Raw genomic sequence first — 20,165 nt, forward strand, 5'->3', positions numbered from 1 at the left:
GCGGGAGAGCGCGGCGAGCGCGGCGCGGGCGGGCGGGCGAGCGAGCGAGCGGGCGGGCGGGCGGGCGGCGGTCCATGGCCCCGACGGGAGGCGCGCCGCCCGCAGCCGCAGCTCGGCGTCTGGCCTGAGCGCAGCGCGCCAGCAGACACCCGGTCCTGGGCTTGGGGTTGCTTGCAGATCTTCTTCATGGAAGCGATGTCTCCGCAGCAGGATGCGCTAGGGGGGCAGCCGGGGCGCTCCTCCTCGCTGACGGGGATGTCTCGCCTCGCGGGAGGCCCTGGCACCAAAAAGGTGAGGACGCCGCCGAGCGGGGAGCCCCACGAGCGCGCGCCTTGCACGGGTGCCTGGCGCCGAAAGGCCCCTGCGCGGGGCTGGAGGGGTGGTCACCTCCTGGAGCCCCCCCCAACACACACACACACACACACACACACACACACACACACACACACACACACACACCCCTCTTGCTGTCTTCTCCGGTGGGAACCGGTTTCGAACTAGCCCCTTGCCTCTCCAACTCTGACCCGGGGTGTGCCTTCCTGCCGGCCCTCAAGGTGGCCTTGACCAGACACCCCGAGGAAAGTAGGCGGCCCGGGGTGGGGAACGATGCACCCAGCCCGGGCCTCCGGGGGGTGTCAGAGATTGGTGTCGTGGGCCACACTGCGGGACCCGGGAGGTTCGGCTCGGCCTAGATCTAGGCTGGATACCAGCTGGGTGGGCAATTTCTGGAGGTCTCAGCGGGGCGTGAGGGGCTTGGCCCAGAGCCATCTCCTGAGATGGGACCCTATGTGAGCTTGTGGGGGCGTCGCCCTTGTTCCCCGTCACCCGGAGAGGCGGTGAGGGCAACTACTGGAGCTTTTGCCTGGGACTGGCTGGTCCGCGCTATGGCTGGAGGATTTCGATGGAGGTCATGTGTCTGCAATAGGTCCCTGACCAAGTGCACGTGGGCCGCAAGCTCGTGGGCTCCTGGAAATTGATTTGGGTGTTCCTATAGCCACGTCTGCTTCCCCGCACCCCTTCCTCCAGCACAAAACCTTCCGATATTTGGCCATATTTGTTCCTTACGATGGTGGTGCTGCCTTTCCCAGCTTCTCTGGAAACAAGTTGGGATGAGAGATCATTCTAGCTCTATTCTAACAAATAACGTGAAAACATAGCATTGCTATAATTAGAGACTGAAGGGCATACACTGGCTCCCGGCATGTCCAGATTTTATGGCCTTTCATTAATCTTCCCGCTGGGATGGTAGGTTGGCTGGAGGTCAAAGAAGAGAGGTGACATCAGTATAGAAATGTATGTGAGCTCCCAAGGACCTTGGACCTGTCGCAGAGCTGTCTATGGATGTCTGTGAACTTGATGTATGGACAGTAGCGGCGGCTCAGCCTTTGATGTATGGAGGCTGATTTTTGTCCTTGTGGATTTTCTCCCTTCAGAGATGGAGGGTGTGTGTGTGTGTGTGTGTGTGTGTGTGTAGTGTGTAAAATCCAGTTTTTTCCAAATAAAATGTGAAATTGTCAGGATGTCAGTCCTAATTTAGAATGGTAAATGAACATGAAGCAGTTGCCATAGATTTAAAGCGTTTTTGTTTTGTAAACCTAAGGAATTGGAAAGAATCAAGCATTTGTTTTCTTAAAGAGTGTGGCTCCTCCCCCGAGGCTGATTATGTATGCTAGCAAGGGGCAGAGGGGAGGGAGCATTAAAGAGTAGCTTCATCATTTTCAAGCTGCCCTTGTCCGGTGACTAAAGGGTCCCTGTGCCCTTTCCCTTCGCTCTTTTTCTCTCAGCACAGCCACTATCTCTACGATGGTGTCCTTCGTTATAAAACACAACAGGCTAGTACATTGCCACATCAATCTCTCCTCCAAGACTGTTGAGAAAACTGAATGAATGATGGCACATGGACACAGTAATGTTAGCACTTGGGGTAACATTTTCCCGTGTTTGCAATTCACAACACCGTGTCTGGGCTACTCAGGCCCATAATCCAGGATGGACTTTCAACACCTTTCCTCACTCTGCAGCAGGCAATCCATCAAAAGAGCTAGTACCCTTCCTAAGTGTCTGGAATGCCTCAGCTCCCTCGCCACCGCTGCCATTGCAGTCCAGGCTCCCCTATAGCCATCTCTAACTTGGGCCTTTGCAGAAACTCTCCCTCTGATGCCTTTCTTGTCTTTCTGTGACCCATTCTGCATTTAGCAGTGCCAGGACGGCTTTTTCTTTTTTTCTTTTTTTTTTTTAATTTTTTTTCATTTGCTTTCAGTTCTGGAGATTCATTTTGTATGCATAGTAAAACCCAGGCACTTTTCCTTGGTCTCCTTTGCTTCTCCCATTCCTTTACCCTCTCCACCCCCCTTGTATGTTCTTCAGCTTCATGGCCCTTCATTTTCATACAACAAGTCAAAATCATCCCTGTTTCTAGGCATTGGTGTTATTCTCGTCCTGTCTGCCCCCAGAGCTGGTATTTTTCACGTTGTGCAAATCTTGGGTCTTCTTAGAGGTGTCTCTGTCCTTACCGTGTAAACGGAAGCCACCTCAGACATGCCCTGTGCCTGCTGCTTTATTGGTTGCCTCAGCGTTGTCGTTGGCATTTTCTCATCTACTTGCTACTTTCCATCACCTGCACACACCCTCAACTGTGTCTTCAAACAGGAATGGGGCCTGCTGTGCATTAGTTGTTTCATAAACGTACCTTGGGTTGTATAAACCAAAGACCAGGAGCAGTGTGGCCCCTGACTTAGGGCTTGTCTTTTCGAGAAGCATCACCAAGACTTACAGACGCAGGTAGTAAAAAATGTAGGTTTGCAGGCCTTATGGCCTCTGCCTGATTCCTCCACTATAGCTCCAAGGCCGCACAGACAGTACATGTGTGAGTGGGCTTGACTGTGCTCCAGTAGAATTTTATTTATAAAAACATGCAGTGGAGGCCAGTGAAATGGCTCATCAGACCAAGGCCTTGCTGAGCAAGCCTGGAAACCCAAGTTTGACCCCCAGAACCCACGTTAAGGTGGACAGAGAGAACTGATTACACAAAGCTGTTCTCTGGCCTCTACACACATAGCACACACGTGTGCATATTCACACACATGCAATAATGACAAAATGCACATGCTCTGTAGTTGCCTGCCCCCTGCTCTGGATCAGTGCCTTTGGGTCAGGTGATGAGGCTTGGACTTCACTGTCTAGTGCAGTAGCCAGTAACCACGTGCGCCTGTTCAGCTCCTGAAATGTGGCAGTACACTGAAGGTTTCAGCAGCCCCCTTGAAGTTTAACTGTTACACAATAGTCTCACATATTTAGAATGTATAAGTCTAAGGTTTGATGTATGAATGCACGTAGGTAATGTGCATATTCCCAAGAAATCACCCACATGCTTTATGTCATAGATTAAGTATGCATCTTCAGCTTACATAAGTGAACTCTGCCTTTTATGTTCGTTTTTGCCATTCTTTCACTAGATATAATTTTTATATCCACCCATGCTTATTAGTATGTGTTAGTGCCTTTCGTTGCTGAGTTGTAAAGATTGGTCTTCTTAACTTGGAAGTTCCAGATTCTATAGGTCTTAGATTTTGGATTATGTGGTTATCCAAAATGAGATACCTTGGGGGTGGCATCATCTCAATACAAAATTCATTCACGTCCCTTACATGCATAATCTAAAGATAATTTTGTCCATTGTTTTCAGTGCATCTGTACTTGGACCCCAACCCATCACGGGAGATGGTGGCATGGAACGTTCTTACTGGGCCTTATATCAGCAATCAGAAAGTTTCAGAGTCTGAAGCAGCTTTGGACGGCAGGGTTGGGCACTTGGGATGATCCGTCTGTGGTGCACTTACCATTCACCTGGCACATAGAGTGCTTCTGCTTTGGGGCTCTTACAAGCGAAGCTGGCGAGAACCTTCACAGCTCTGCACAGATCTGTGCTTTCTTTGGGGTAAATGTTTAGGCATGGATAGACTGGTCATCCTTAGCCATATCCTTGACTCTGAGAAATGTGTTGCCTTATTCTGAAGTGATTTTATAGCTCCAGTAGCAGTGTAGGGTGGCCCGGTTCCCATGCTCACCAGCACCTGTTACCATCTCTCTTTGGCTTACAGTCATCCTAGAGGGCGTGACGTAGCGGTACCTCTTCATCTGGATTTGCACATCCCCGGTGATCTTGCTTGTCTTCTCATGTGCTTACCATCCACACATTACCTCCACTGAATTCTCTGTTTAAGTACCTTGGAAGCTTTCGTTGGGTTGCTAGCTTTTATGTTACTGAGGTTTGAGCATTGTGCATTCTGGTGTCAAATGCTTTACTGGGTATGTGATTTTCGAAATATTTTCTTTGTGTCTGTGATCAGTGTTTTTATTTCTTTGACCTTGTTTTTCTAAGAACAAAAGTTCTTCATTTGGTGAAATCTAACTTGCTTTTCTTCTTTAATTTGACTTAATTGTAATTAACTTGAATTTAATTTAAATTTATATGGTGGTATCTATTCAGTGGTTACACTATTGGGCAGCAGATTTAGAGGGAGAGCTTAGAAACAGTAACAGAACAGTTATGAAATGGTGCTTTGAATGGTTCATTAAAACTCAATCCTGATTTGAACGGGTATTCAGATGGGCCATTCTACAGTGGGCTGTTAAAGGAAAGACCTGTTTAAATTGCCCTTTAACTCTGTAAAAGAAAAGGACTCTTAACATTTAAAAAGGGGGTTCAGAAAGCAGGGGCAGCACTGAATCCAGGGGTCCTGGGGTGGGTCTGTTTGAGCAGCTAGCCTGGAGGTGCTCTATAAGACCTCAGCCTCTTTGTTTTATAGCTTCAGTTGTTATTGTAACATCAAGAATTACCTAGCTGGCTAGCTTGCCTTTATTTGCTACTCAAAAGATTTAATGGTTTTTAGAAAGAATCCAGTCTAGCCCAGAAGGTAGAGTTCCTGTCATCCTAGAATAGGGCTCTCAAGTGTGGTTGCAGTGTACGGGTGGCGATTTAAATTCTTCTGGAATAATGTGTTCTTGGGGGATGTCCATATTTGTACATTACAGTCCTGGCACAGTGGAAGCCCATATCAGAGCCATGCTGGTGTTAGGAATGACTTGTGTCCGACTCCAGCACGCTGACCTTTTGCCTTCACTTCATAATAATTAAAAGCTGTTTAATGTGGCCAGGGCTATTGGGATAGGAAGGCGATTTATTTATAGGTATAGAAAACCAGTCAAAGTAAAATCATTTTAAAATGGTTCTAGCATCTCAAATGTAGCAGCTGCTGTCATGAACTCCTCTGTCTCCACTTTGTGCATTTTCTGAGCCCAAATATGTTTCTAGCATTTGGTGGTAGAACACTACCATCACCACCACCAGCAGCAGCAGCAGCACCACCCCATGCCAAGAGCTTACTATTTTAGCCAAGTGTATGTGTGGCACTCAGCCTTGAATGAAATGTCTTAATAGTAAGGTTCAGTTTTATTCTTCAGCACTGAGAAAAACAAGCCCGTGTTTAAAAGTGTGTCCTACTGAGTCCTTCTCTGGTGTGAGTCACAAAGGGAACTGCATAAAACCAACCAGGAAAGATTCTTTTGCAATAGGCATGGGAGCCCCTAGCTAATGTGAAGGGAAGATTGGCTAATGGTAACCACCGATGCAACTGTCCGGAGTCTTATTATTTTGGTAGCTCGCTCGGTTTTGAGCCTTGGTGTCTGCCGCTTTCTGGTGTGTCACAGAAGGAAGGCAGCTCCATTTCAGGTGCCCCTGAGCCAGGCTGAATGCCCATGCTGATAGCTCAGCGTTGCCTGCTGTAGGAAAGCTTTGGCATACCCTTCGTATAGACTCGGAGGTATATTTTGGAGTTCTGTGTAGGTGCACGGACTCCTGTGTCTCTGATAAATCTGCTGTGGAAACTAGTGTGTGGGAAATGTCACTGAAAGTAAACTTAGAAGTCTTGATTGAGTCTGAGTTTAAAAGAAAAATACATCCAGGGGTGATTCTGCAAATGTGAGCCCAATTCAGTTATGAAATTAGGCAGCATTTTTTAACTGTATGCATTTACCTAAAGTGAGTGTGTGTTCACATACAGAGGTTATAACTAGATATTAGAGGTCTTCCTTTATGGCTTTCTACCTTGCTTCCTTGAGATAGTCTCTCACTGATCCCAAAGCTTGTCTTTCTGATAAGCAGTCAGACTGGCCAGGCAGGGAGCTCACAGGATCTCCCAATGCCAGGGCTATCCACAGAGTGTGCTTGTCTTTATAGGCAGCTGCTGGGGATTCAAATGTGGGCTCTCATTCTCGCAGTACCAGCACTCACCCACGGAGCAGTCTCTGCAGGCCGTTAGTTTAATTTGAAGATCGAGTCTCATAGATGAAAATGGGCAGTTATAACTCATAGACTGAAAGCCCACAACCCATAAATACCTACAGAGTCTGTGTGGTTGCCATTCTTTTCAGTTTTGAAATGGAGATTGCAGAGAGGTAGTACTTACTTCCAGAGGTTTCGGCGTTCTCCTGGCTTATGGGTTAGTGGAGTCTGCAAGACAAACAGCAATACAATTGGTGACTGAAGAGGAACAGGAAAGCTGAACATAAATCCTCTCCTATTAATACCTAGGGTTCCTATTAATAACTGAGGTGTCTCAATTCTTTCACGGCTCTTGACCTTGTCAGGCTGTTGGACTATTGCGTGTGTGTGTGTGTGTGTGTGTGTGTGTGTGTTGTAAATGCATCGCATGTCTGCACCACACACAACCTACTAGAGACATGTAATATACAACTTGCATTTTTTTTCAACTTTTGTGGCCACTAACATTTATTACTGACTATTAAGTACTACCAAAAATAGCTGTATAAAGCCAGGTGTGCAGACATATATGGACATACACTCATGTCATATATCTTGCGCTTTGAACACTCACATACATGTATGGATACACACACATACATGTATAGATACACATATATAATTTTGTTACTCAGTGAAGTGCTTGAAATACACCCCTCATGTCTCCAGAGATTTGATTAAATAAATCTAAAATAAACCTGTACTATAAAAGAAAGTTTGCTTTCCTGCTGTTTCTGTTGCATCTCTCATGTTCAAGATTAGAATTCCATGAGTCCCTGTATGTTTAAGATACTTGTAGGAAACAGGGCGTCTGTGGTAGCACAACTCTGTGGTTGTATGAAACTAGGGTAGGGCAGTCTTCAGTTTTTGTCATTGTATGTGAGACTCTGCCACAGTCCGGAAGGCAGAAGGAGTCGCTCTCTGACTTCTGCCTTCCACCCCAGTGGTGCTGGTAGCCAGCACAGCCCGGTTTATTTTTAAATTTTGTCTCAGCCTTATTTTCTTCAGGACAAGCTTAGATTATAAACAGCCAGCCAACAGCAGAGGCAGCCCCGTCAGCACTACGTGTCAATAGTGAACGGAGCAGCCCTGACCTAATTTTGACAGACACCTGTCACATGGCACAACTGGATGTAAAAGCTGTTTTTAGATGTCTGGTCACTCAAGAGGACTCTGAGAATGGATGGTATGTGTCCGCATCAGCTCACATATCAAGATCTGCAACACCGAAATTTCCCCACATCCTGTCCTTTCCTAATTTACCTGGGACCTCTTTTATAGCAAGCAAGGCCTAATATTCCCACTTCTGCCTTTTGACTCTCCACTTTACACCTGACCTCGGATAATGACACATATAAATCCAGATGACCCTGATCTGTTTCTGTTGATCATAAAACCTTTTCCCTCTGAGTTGGAGCATGAAAGACTAAAATGTAAGGCGGAGTTTCCCATTCATTGCAGTGCATCTTACACCATTAGGCTCCTGGCCCTCAGACAGGTGGCTATTGGGATAGCCAATATGTGCTTACCATAGGGTGCCATGGCTGTATGAATAACTCTATTTTGTGTTGGCCATGATGTGATAAACCATAGCAGAACCCTGCTCTGTAAGACAAAGAGCACTGATGGTTGATCTGTGTACCTGAATGCTATTGGAAGGGAACCATGGCCAAAGTTTGAAACTGGTGGCTTTGATGGAGACCACAGTCCAGCCAGTTCAAAAGCTGTCATGCTGATGGGGCAGAATGCATTGTGGCTAAAGATGAGGGCAGAGGAACAGGGAATACTTAAGAGCATTGTGCTGTCTTCTCACTTTTTTTTTTTAAGTAAACACTACCATAAGTCTTGTACGTGTGCCCCAATATCACGGTACTTTTCAGCTGAGGAATTTCTTATATATACACACAGAAAGATAGGACAGAGATTAGTTCTATTTTGGAGAGAATCTGAAAAATTATGTCCCAGAAGTAGGACTAGATTCAAGGCCAAATATCTGCTAGCCCAGAGCCTACTCTTTTATGTTATATAGACTCTTGTGTTTGTTGTTGTATTTCAAAGTAATGATTGTTTTGTGGAAAGAACAAAGCCAAAAGTAAAATCATTTCTGTCCTACTGCCAGAAGGAATGTTAATCTGCTCACAGTAGTCTTTACCGTGATGCTTGGTTGAGCTGAGTGTTCAGACAGATTCTGGATGGGGCAGTTTATGAATAGGTAGAATATGCTATTCAGCTGGAAGCATCAGCTTACCCAGTGGTCAAAATCCTGTTGTGATAGTAGGACCCAGAAGCAAGGCACAAGTTTAAAAATAATTCTTTTCCCTCTGCAGAGCCAATGTTTTCAAACTATAATTGTGCAGTGGCTTGAGTATGTCCCCACAGATAAATACTGCAGGCATGCAGGGAACGAGAGATAGCTTACTTCTCATCGAACTGCACAGACCAGCCACAAAAGAATTAGGAGTCAAATTTGAATAGGCTGGCTTATAAATTTGATCCAGTATTTTTCTGGCTGTAGTTCTTTAAAATATTTCCTCAAGCCTCTCATCTTAATGCTATTCTTGTTTACTTTAAATGATCAAGGATGATGATAGCATCATTTCTGTGAAGCTTGAAATGTTTGAATTTTTATCTCTAAACAAACCATGAAGAATTATAGTTTGCCTCCGACTTAAATCTTTCGCCCTATTCTTTTCTTTTGATAGATGTTTATTTCTGTTTACTTACTGGGAAAGCAGAATGCCAGACTTAGAGTCAGATGTGAGGTGAATAAAATGCAGCACTTAGTTGACATGAAATTAAAATTCTAATGAGAATTAGAAACAGGGTTCTCTCTTAAATCCTTTTGAAAAAAAAACCTATGGAAACTTACTATTTCTAGAAGCTTCTTTCAGTATGAACATAAACATAGTTTAAAAGAGTTTAAGTGGTGTTACACTATATTGGGTAAGGGGACAATGCCTCTCCCATACAGTACAGGCTGTCAAAGTAAAAGCCCAGTGCCAGACATGCGGTTCCTTTTATGAGCTGTTGATCAGTAAAGTCCCATAGTCAAGCCCCCACCAAAAAGAATAATAATAATCACATGCCATTGTCATTGCTCTTGGTTATCCTCCAGAACTCGGTGGTAAGATCCAATTGCTAAAGACACTCCATGCTTGAGTCCGAGAGCATGGCGGAGTGAAGCTGGTACTGGCCTGGAAGTACTATCCCTACTGGCTAGCTTTCACAATGCTGGCAGGTGCTCTGTACAGGACAGGAGAAGCGTACTCACCAGTTATGTCCAGCTGTGAGCCTTGTGAGCCACAGTGATGACTACCGACTGGTGAAACTGGGGCATGAGTGTTATGGGAGTAACAGCATTTTCTGGCCTGCCCCACTAAATGGAACTTAGGTTTTGTTCCTTTAAATGTCCCAAGAACTTGTGAGTAGGTAAGTCATAGGCCCTAGTAAGTGGGTTCAGTGGTTTGTTTGTTTGTTTGTTTGTTTGTTTGTTTTTGCTTTGCACATGAAGGTTGGAAGGAATAAGGTTGGGGCTAGGGAAGACTTATCGGAGAGGGAATGGAGGCAGATTTGATAATTATTTTTAAATATTAAGATTAAATAACATTTTAAGAAAAACACACTCTTGGTGACACAGCATCTTCTAGAAAATACTAGAGGTGCGTGGATTTTGTTCTTTCCTTTACTAAATATCTTTTTAAGCAATAGAACACAAAAAAACGTTCTGGACCAAAAAATGTAATACTAATAAGGTGTTTTCTGAGTTGCTAAAATTGGCAACTCTTTCCTTAAGCCGCCTGTTTATAAATTCATCTTCCTACATAGGTACACTCGGGTTAACGGCCTGAGAGTCTTGTGTATAGGTGATGGCACCCACGTGCTTACCCAGCCACTTCTGATCACTTGCCATGCAAACACCTAAGGGGTGGGTGGCAGCAAGTGGAACTGGCAGGCCAGTTCGAGAGTCTCATAGAGAGCCGTGGAGCCGCTCCACAAAAAGATCGGTCAGCTTTGTATGTCCACATGTTATGCACTGGACAGCTGTTACAAGACTATTCTAACTTCTAGTCATGAGCCAGTTTCCTGCAACAGAGTCGAATGGTTTAGCAGATAGGTGGTTCTTTTCTTTTCGATTAAGCACACAATTAAAATACTGTACAGCTGATCCGCTTTAAGTGCACGGTCCTTGGATTCTAGATTGGCTCTTTAATTATGCTGGTCACAGGGTCCTTTGATTACCTCATAAAGGTCCACATGGCTCTTAGTCATCTCCTGGTACCTTGTCTTTCCAAGCTCAGGACAAGCACTGGTCCGCATTCCATCTCGGTGGAGTCTTGTTCTGAACATTTCTTCAAGCAGAATCTTCCATAAGTGGTCTTCTGTGACTGTTTCCCCTAAACTGGCATAATGTTTTCAAGGTTCAGGCATGTCATGTCATTTAGCACCTCGCACTACTTCTATTACCAATTACTGTTTCATGTGTAAACATGGGACATTGATGCTTGTGTGTTCTTAGGCTTGCTAGGAGGTTTGTTTTTGCTGATGCTGCTTGTGGACATTGGTGTGCAAGCCTTTGTGTGAACACAGATTTTTATTTCTCAAGAGATCATACACTCAGAAAAGCTGTTTAACTGTTCATGGGACTCTGCACTAGTTTCAAGACTAACTGCCCCAACTTGGCGTGAGACAGCAGTGTGTAAGATCCAGTGTCTCTGTAAACAGTAAGCTGTCTTTCTTAGCATTGCCATCCTAATTTAATGGATAAAGAAGTGGCTTATTGTGGCTTTTATTTTCCTGGTGGCTAATGATGTTGAACTATATTTCATGTCTGTTCATCTCTTTTCAGAAATCATATCTTTCACCTGATTTCCACTTGGGTAATTTGCCTCTATTAGTGAGTTGTAATAGCTATTTATATATTCTAGATATGAGTCACTTAACATATGTACAATTAACAAATGATCTCCATTCTGTGCAAGTATTCAATAGTAACAGTGCCCGATTTACCGGTTTGGTTCTTTTGTTGCTTGTGTTTGTGGTGTTACATGAAGAAACAATCGGTTGCCTTGTTGCAAGTAGCCAAGATAGCTTGTATTTTGTCAGATTTTTATATATTAACTCATGCTTTCCATCACGTTTGAGGTAATTGTATGTGGCATGAGCTACAACCCCAACTTCATTCCTTTACATGTAGTTATCCAGTTATTCTGGCACAGTTTGTTGATGGGTAGTGAACCCTTGCTAAATCATCAGACAGATATTTACCAAGTAGAACAAAGTGATGGTTTCAGGGTGTGTAAAGGATAGCTTCCAGTGGACAGGAATGCTATGTACTGTCTAGTGCCTTCACAGGTGCCCCATTTCACAGAATCTGTTAAAGATCTTGGCTGTCTTCCTTCCTTCCTTCCTTCCTTCCTTCCTTCCTTCCTTCCTTCCTTCCTTCCTTCCTTCTTTCCTTCCTTTCTTCCTTCCTTCCTTCCTACCTTCCTCCCTTCCTCCCTTCCTTCCTTCTTCCAATAGGACCTCACTGTGTAGCCTTGGCTCACCTCTTAACTCATACCTATCTTACTTCTGTAACTCTTCATTGTAGGGTTTACAGGTCTGAGCACTGTGCCTGTAACGTTTGTTTCCATGGGGGTGGGGAGAGGGCCGCTGGTGTTGACATGATGAATGACCGGATTTTAAAATTCACATCACCCTCTCCCTGTTGACTGACTGTATAGTTTATGCTGATATTACACTAAGTTTGGGAATGCAAAGCTGAGTTTCAATAAGTAATCACTGAAGAAATAGGGCAAGAGAATGTAGGCCGTGTTTTCTAGAAAGGGGCAGAGAGGTAATGTCGCTACAACAACAGAAGGTTTATAACTTTTGCATAGAACATTAAATGAGATGGGAGCATGGAGAGTTGGATGTGTGATAAAATGAGCAGATAGATATGACCTAGGGTGGGAAGCGTCTTGCAGGTTATTTGGCAACATCACTGAAGCTTTGAGTTATTTTTGAAATGTAAAGCAAAACATGAATTACAAGCTTTTCATTCTCATCTGCAGTTGTGACCTCTGTCCGTTTGCTCTTGGGTAGACTGGGTTTTTTGGCCTGCCACTCTAAATATAGCTTCAGAGAAGACAGCATAAAAATCAAAGATTCCTTTTCTTCCTAGGTGCATGCTATGCTTATCGAATGAGTTACTGTTTGCAAAAGGAACAGATTCTAAAATGTGATCACAGTTTTCTTTTACAGTTTCGTATAGATCTTATCCTATTTAGGGATAAGGCAGTACACAGAGATATTGTTTCATGATTGTTTGATTTTTTAGTACACATGAAGTTCTTGTTAATTTTGGAGCTGATTAATACTAGATAAACGATAACATATGAAGCTCATTTCCAAAGGGTGTATTCAGTTGCTTTGTAATTTAATGTTTAGTTTGTGCATTTTAAAAACTGTTACCTTGTAGTCTTTGAATGTCTAATTTATTTTTAAGATAAAACATAAGCTTAAAAAATATTTTCTTCCCTAATTCCATCCACTATGATATCACCTTGTTCTAAAAACATCAAACATTTCAGTTCAGAAAAAAAAAAAAGAAAATAGTGAGAAATAGGATAGTATTTGTAAGTCAACAAAATACACGCTGTTTGTACTTTCCTGCTGGTTTCTCATAAAACCAAGAGTCATAATTAACCGTGCAACAGCTGTACACACTGTTGGTGTGGCGCAACCTGACCCAAAAGATAGCTTGCACAGCTTGCACAGCTGTCCATTTACAAAAGGATGAAGTGCCCTCTTCCTTCAGTATGCTGAACTGCATATCGTTATAAAGAGGTGCAGAGTTCAAGTCCTCGCTGCTTGAATAACGGCCAGTTGTTTTATGCCAAAGCCCCCACAGACCTTTGGTTCTCATACATAAGAGAGATCTCTGGATTTGAATGAAATAACATCTAATTCATTATATTTTCAGTTATATTAGCTGCTCGTGAGACTTTGATTACTTCTGGACGAAACAAATCTTGTGAATCCTAAATGGTTCATATGATACTTTTTTCTTTGTTTCTTTTCTTTTTTTTTTTTCCAAATCCATGTAGTCTATCAGAAATAGTAATATCAAATGACTTAAGAAGCTGTATAGTCCAAATGTTCTTATTTCCTACACAGCAGAAAGCTATAGGAGGGACTGAATTATCTTGTGTTGTATGGCTTCATTAGGAGTAAAGTCTGAGTATGACTGTAAGGCTTCAATCAATAGTAGTATTCTCGCTGAAATTTTGTTGCATCCCCTTCAGCCTGCATCTGGCTAGATGAAGTGGGAGAACACAATCTAATCACCATGTATACAAATGTTCTGTCATGTCATTTCCATGAAAAAAAAATGTAAATACGTTTACAAAGGAAAACTTATCATTTTTTTTTTTAATTACCCATGCCTGTGTGTTTATAACTCTCCCAGGAAGATGTCCTTAAACCAGATGGTTTCTTAATCATTGAATTTTTTAAGGAATCTATTTCAGAATCTTTGAAATTCTGTGAAAAATTTTAGTTCACATCTTTTGTGAATTTTAAAATAGCCGTTAGCCAAGGTCACCCTTGGATCTCGTTCCACAGGTCTTTTCCATTCCCCTCTGCCTCCTGTCAGGCGGATGCCCATTTCCTGTGTATAACTGTGCTGCACTAATGTAGAAACCATCCATTTCCAAATGAAGAATCTCATTGCCATGTTTTTTGTTTTGTTTTGTTTGTTTTGGTTTTGCAGTAAGTTCTTTTTTGCACATTTTAATTTATTTTATGGCTCTCTGAATTCTTTCCAAATTTTTGATCAACCCAAAATGCAGAGTTCAGAATTAGCAATCATGTCCGAAGGAGAAACTCCTGTAGGGTGCTAGTCTGCCGATAGTGATGTCAGAGGCCCCAGGAGTGACCCCACAGAGGAGGTCAGCGAGTCTTCAAGGTCAGACAGGTGGCAAGAGGCTCCCTCCAGCAGGATTGGCAGGATTTCTCACATTTCAAATTCAAAATGACAAAAATGAACAAAGGGAGTCCAGGTAGGTTAGAGGGATCAAAGCAAAGCCAGAATAAATGAAAACCTGAAAACAAGTCTGCAACAGCTTTGTTGCATATTAATAGCCTGCACCTTTCTTACTAAAAATCAACCTAGTCTTCAGTACCGAGGCTGCTCACACAGGGTCAGTCACTGCAGCCTCCGATGTCAGATTGCCAAGTTCTGTTTCTGGGGTGTGTGACTAACAGAAACCATGAGATGGGCTTTGACTGCTGTGAAATCTCTATGATTGGGGAAGGGTAGAAGCTTGAGAGTCTATGTGCTATTTCAGTGAGGAAAGTACCAAAGATGCTTCATGCAGCCTTTACCCCCTCTATGTAACCTGGAGCCTGTGACTGATTCATAGTCATAATGCCTGGCCTAGGTGTCTGGTAGTCTCCATTTCTTAACTCATTTGCTTCCTGGTCTTTGTCATGTCATGTAATTGCTTCAGCTGCAGCGTCAGGGGTCTTTGAGGGATTCGGAACTATAGTATCCACGTAGGAGACAAAGGCTTAGTGAGTCGAACCACAGTAATGAGGCCAGAGTGGCAGATTTGAGAGAACCCTGTGAACATGATGAATCTTTGGAGAACGAATTATACTAAGGAAGTATATCATCCAATTAGATGATGATTCCTCTGCCTCATGCTAGTATCTTAAGTTATATTTGCCAGCGAAGACATGGTTAATTATTTCATGACACAGGAGATACTGACACTGAGCCAGCTAGTTAGCCTTGTGTAGCTGCTATTAGAGCCGTGTCCAGTTCCTAAACATGGCCGTTCTGGGGCAGTGGGTGAGGCCTTGGGCCAGGCCAGGGAGAGGACAGAACAGGAAGTATGGTTTTTGTGGTGTGGTCTGAAGCTTAATCACTGGTTTGTGACTCCTGTTGACCTTCCTAATCAATCTCTAGAAGCAGGCACTCTGTGTCCACAGCTGTTAACATATGTATTCTTTAACTGGAGAATAATTATCTGGATAACTCAGGTTGAATAGACTCTCATTCACCATAATTTTCAGCTCTTAAAGAGAACTTGAAGTTTCAGTTCTATCTTACTACTTACAAATTACCTAAATAAAGGATGGCTTGTTCTTAAAAGTTAAAAAAACAAAACAAAAACAAAAACAAAAACAAAAAAACAAGTGTACTCGCAAGAATCAATACCTATGTGTGTAAATATTTAAATGCAAAATAAAATAAAGAGTTGATTACAGGTCTATTTGAGAGTCTGTTTGCTGGGATGGAGAGATGGTTCAGTGACTAAGGGCTCTTGATGCTCTTGCAGAGGACTGGGATTTGATTCTCAGCACCCACATGGTGGCTCACAACCACCTCTAACTCCCCCAGGGTACCTGAGGCCCTCTTCTGGCCTCCTTGGGTACATGTATATAGTGTACACAAGGTACATGCCAACAAATACTCATACACATAAAAGTAAATAAATCTTGCTTGTTTTTTTAATAAAAAGTTCCAAGTCACTATTGTTTGGACTTTAACTGATTCTCCTTCCTTTTATCTGACCTCTTAAAATCTTTTCTTCCACTGATGCTTCATTGAGAACACATGATGATCACCATGAAATGGAGTCAAAATTATATTCCCCAAGATACCTTGAAATATAAATAAAATGATTCATGTCTATCTATCATGTGGGTCACAACCCCTTTTGGGCTAGAACAAGCCTTTCACAGGAGTCACATATCAAATATCTTGTATATCAGATATTTACATTACAGTTCATAAAAATAGCAAAATGACAGTTGTGAAGTAGCAATGAAAATAATGTGAAGGTTGGGGGTCACCACAATATGAGGAGCTGGGTTAAGGCTCACAGTCTTGGGGGGCTTGAGAAGTACTGCTCTAGCATTTAACATATATACAAAAGGCTGCCGTGGGGTTTTCTTTGATTCCCTGGCAATAACAAAATGCCTGTGCCTTGTGTTGATACTTGTGGTATTTTAGAGGTGGCAGCTTTAGATCCATAATGGAAGCTGAGGATCCTTTGACAGTCAATACAAAATTTGCTTAATTAGACTGAAAGCCAACATTTACTTCCTTCACAAAGCCATCTGGTCATTACTTTGATTTTTTTCCTTCCTCAACAGAAAATGAAAACACTATCAGAACGGAGGAGGAGTGCCCCATCCCTTATCCTGGACAAAGCCTTACAGAAGCGTCCAAGTATGAGGTGAGTCCCAGGCTGGTCTGTACCACCTGCCGCTGGCCTGTGCTGGGGATTTCCTCTCATTGATAAGGGTTTCAGATCGTCTTCTCATAGGCGTGAAGGTTGTTTATCGGCACCAGCATATTCTGCTTAATAATGTCCTAATAACAAAGTTTCCCATTAGTAAAATAATTATTACTAAAATTAGTCATTAAAATTATTTTGAAATATTAATTACTAATAAAATTTGTAATGTCCTATTGATTAGATTCCCACAATAAAAATTCCTATTAATAAAATCATTAATAACGTGACATTTTTAATAAGACGTAGATAATTTTAGAGGTAGAGCGTGTGCCCAGTTGCTTTAAAACCAAACCTAGTGACTTTCATATCACACGGCTTTCAGGTACAAGTGGGGAGGATCAATGTTTGCTTGCTAAATAGAAATCCCAGGGTTGAAAATCGAATGCTTGCATGATAGCCCCCAAAATGTGCTTGCTGTTGACTACCAGGTAGTAAGTATCCTTATATGGATGCAGTAATTTCTTATCAATTACAGTCGTGAATAAATAAACCAAGCTAAGATTATTCTCCTTAAAATGTTGTGATAGACAGTATTGTAAATTAGTAAACCTCAAACTGGAAAACCAGGCTAAGTATCTATTAAAATGCCCGTTTCATTATTAAATCTAATTACTTTTCTAGGAGGGTTTTAAGAAAGTCCTTCATAATATGTACAAATTTAATTGATATTTAATCACTAATTCGAGGTTTGGGGGATTTTTTTTTGCACGTGTGTATAGGTGTGTGTGTGCGTGTGTGTGTGTGTGTGTGTCCGTCCCACGTGAGCATAGATGCATTTGTTTGTCGGGGGGTGGGGGGCAGAGGTTTACATTGGGTGTCGGCCTCAATCACGCTGTTTACTGCAGCAGTCTCTGAAGCCAGCACTGGCCGGTTCATGCGGGCCACCATAGCCACCTGCTGTTTATGCGAGCGCTGGGAATCTGAACCCAGGTCTTCCTGCTGGGAAGCATTTTATCCAATGACCCATCTTCTTGGGTCCCTGATCTGTTCAGTTCTTTAACCCAGGGACAATTCTATGCTCAAAGGTCAACTAAGGTAACTCCACGAAACTGTGCATCCTTCCCTATAAAGAGGCTCTCTGCCGCCTTTATGTGAAGTAGGGTTTGTCTGTAACCATGCTGCTTTGACAAGCGGTGCTCTCAGTTAACAAAGAATCTGTATGGTCATAGCAGAAGCTTTTGGTGGAAGGAATACATTTCCAATCCATTTAATTGAATATTTAAATACTTAAATCACTTTTTTTTGTTTGGTTTTGTTTTGTTTCTCAAACTAGGTCCTTTCTGACCTGTGCCCTAAATGTATTCCCTTTAGTTGTTGGGTTGATCAAGAAAGATAAACTACTTTTATTCAGCAGGAACCTAATCAAAATTTAATTAGGAAGATGCTCTTCCAAATAAAAAAAAAAAACAGCAAATTACTCCAGTGTCATATGTAGATGACTTTAGATATTTGATTTAGCATGCCTGCATTAGTGTGGGTGAAGGAAAGTGGCCACATCATCACAGTTTGCTCCTGGTTAGCTAGGAAGCACAGGAGGAGGGCTCTCAGGGGAGGTGGGCACAGAGAGGAATGTGCTTATCAGTACAGCTGTCTCTATCTCCACATACAGAAATGATTTTTACAGGGTTTTAAATGAAATCTACTACTGGATGATTCTGGGTTCAAAGTGGAGTGGGGTTCTCAGCTAAAAGAGGCCTTGAGCTCAGGGTCAGTAGATGGACATCTTCTTCAAGCCCAGGCAGGCATTTCTAATAGCATTAATGTAAGGTACTGAAAACGTACACAAATACTCCATTTTCTAGTGGTACTAACTAACCTCCAGGGGCCACTTTGGAACTGTGTGGCTGGTCAGGTTTTCAGAGAAATGCAGAGGGCAGCCAGCACAGCTGGTTAAGACAGGACGCATACAGCGAAGCAAAGGATAAAAAAGTTCTGGCATCCCTTTTGAATGTCATATTTACGAAGAGAAAAAGTGTGTATGTTGTTTACACCTAAAACCTGACTGTTTTATATAGAAATCTGGTGTTTCTATGCATTTTCACTGATACTACATTTTCCAGAAAGGCAGCTGGGTTGTGCAGCAGGAGGTAATTATACTTTGCATTCTTTTGAACCATTTAAAAAAAAAATCAGTTGGTAGTAGCACATTTGGAGGTGCTTGTTTCAACAGAGGGTTGCTTAGCCTATTGTTCTTAAATTTAAATATATATATTTGAACCCTTGTGGTGCCTTAGCATAGCCATGCCTGAACATGTCCATACTGAAGCATGTGATTTATTAATTGCACTCTGGTTTGTCTTTTTATTGTTATTAGGATTCTGATTAATATTTTATAAGTTATGTTTAAATGTCATTCTACAATATAAAAAGAAGTCAAAAAAAGCCGTGTGTGTTTATGTAAAAATGGATGGTTCATGTAATAAAAAGCCAATAAGTTTGGTAGGTCAAAAACTGCTAATGGAAAGAAGCAGGTAAATGGCAGATCAGAAGCCACATCTGTGCAATCAGAGGGAAAGAAGTTAGGGTTCTGTTGTCAGTGGTGGTGGTGGTTTTTAGAGAGATCCTGTTTCTTAAAAACAAACAAACAAAACAAAACACTGATACAGTATAATTCAGTGGTTCTCAACCTTCCTAATCCTGTAACCCTTTAATATGGTTCCTCATGTTGTGGTGACCCCCAACCATAAAATTATTTCCTTGCTGTTTCATAACTGTAATTTTGCTACTATTATGGATCGTAATATAAATATCTCTCATGCAGGATATCTGATAGGTGAGCCCCACAGTCGGTCCCGACTCACAGGTTGAGAACCACTGGTCTAATTGGACTTTTTTTTTGTTTGTTTTTCCACAACACATGAGTGGCCAGTTGTACCATACTACTGGAGCTTAGCTAGAATCAGCTGTAGCTACCAGGAAGTCCTCTAGCAGGCAGACAGCATGAGAGCCCAGAGAGGCAGAAACGTAGCCAGCTAGTGCACATAGCATGCAGGAACAGAGAGAGGGCTGGAGTGAAACAGGCAGTGGAGGCAAAAGCAGAACAAGGCATAGGAGCCTGACTTCCAGGCCAGGAGATCGTCACCTCCCTGGCTACTGGCCTACGATCACTGTAAGTTGCAGCGGGTCACGATGCAGTCGATGGGCCTGACTAAAGTCAACACAGGCAGAAAGGCCCGCTCTGCCCACACAGAGTCTCAGGGAAAGCTCTGTGCATGGAAAGAACAATCCCCAGAGCATCAGGGATGCGGTTATAACTTACAGTGAGAGGCCTCTCATTCAGGGGATTCTGGCAGAACACAGACTTAGTCACAAAAAAACCTTCTCAGCAGGAAAGGCACATCAGTGTAACGTGTCTGAATTACTAGGACTGGAAGCCATCTTCCCCACCCTCCAACCGGTGGACAATGGTAGGGAAGACAAGACAAGAGCAGGAAGGATCCTTCTTGTGCCAACCGGAGTCATAATGCCTTCTATTTTGTTTTATTGTTTCTTTTTATCATTTAATTGTTATTACTTTCTTACTTTAATTGTTCCATTGTATTTTTAAACTT

At 42.6% G+C, this 20,165-nt stretch overlaps 1 protein-coding gene across 1 annotated transcript in view; it reads left to right on the top strand.

Moving 5' to 3' along the window:
• The first annotated feature begins 152 nt into the window (after positions 1-152).
• The window catches only part of Arhgap20 (Rho GTPase activating protein 20), an 83,117-nt gene continuing 63,104 nt past the window's right edge, over positions 153-20,165 (top strand). Inside the window, exons 1-2 of the mRNA XM_055622279.1 lie at positions 153-291; positions 16,469-16,551. Coding sequence (XP_055478254.1) covers positions 187-291; positions 16,469-16,551 — 188 coding nt within the window. The 5' untranslated portion in view covers positions 153-186. The remainder of the gene's footprint in view (positions 292-16,468; positions 16,552-20,165) is intronic.

This window comes from Psammomys obesus, unplaced genomic scaffold (assembly GCF_907164565.1).
Source record: "Psammomys obesus unplaced genomic scaffold, mPsaObe1.curated_primary_1811, whole genome shotgun sequence".
In the NCBI taxonomy this organism is placed as follows: domain Eukaryota; kingdom Metazoa; phylum Chordata; class Mammalia; order Rodentia; family Muridae; genus Psammomys; species Psammomys obesus.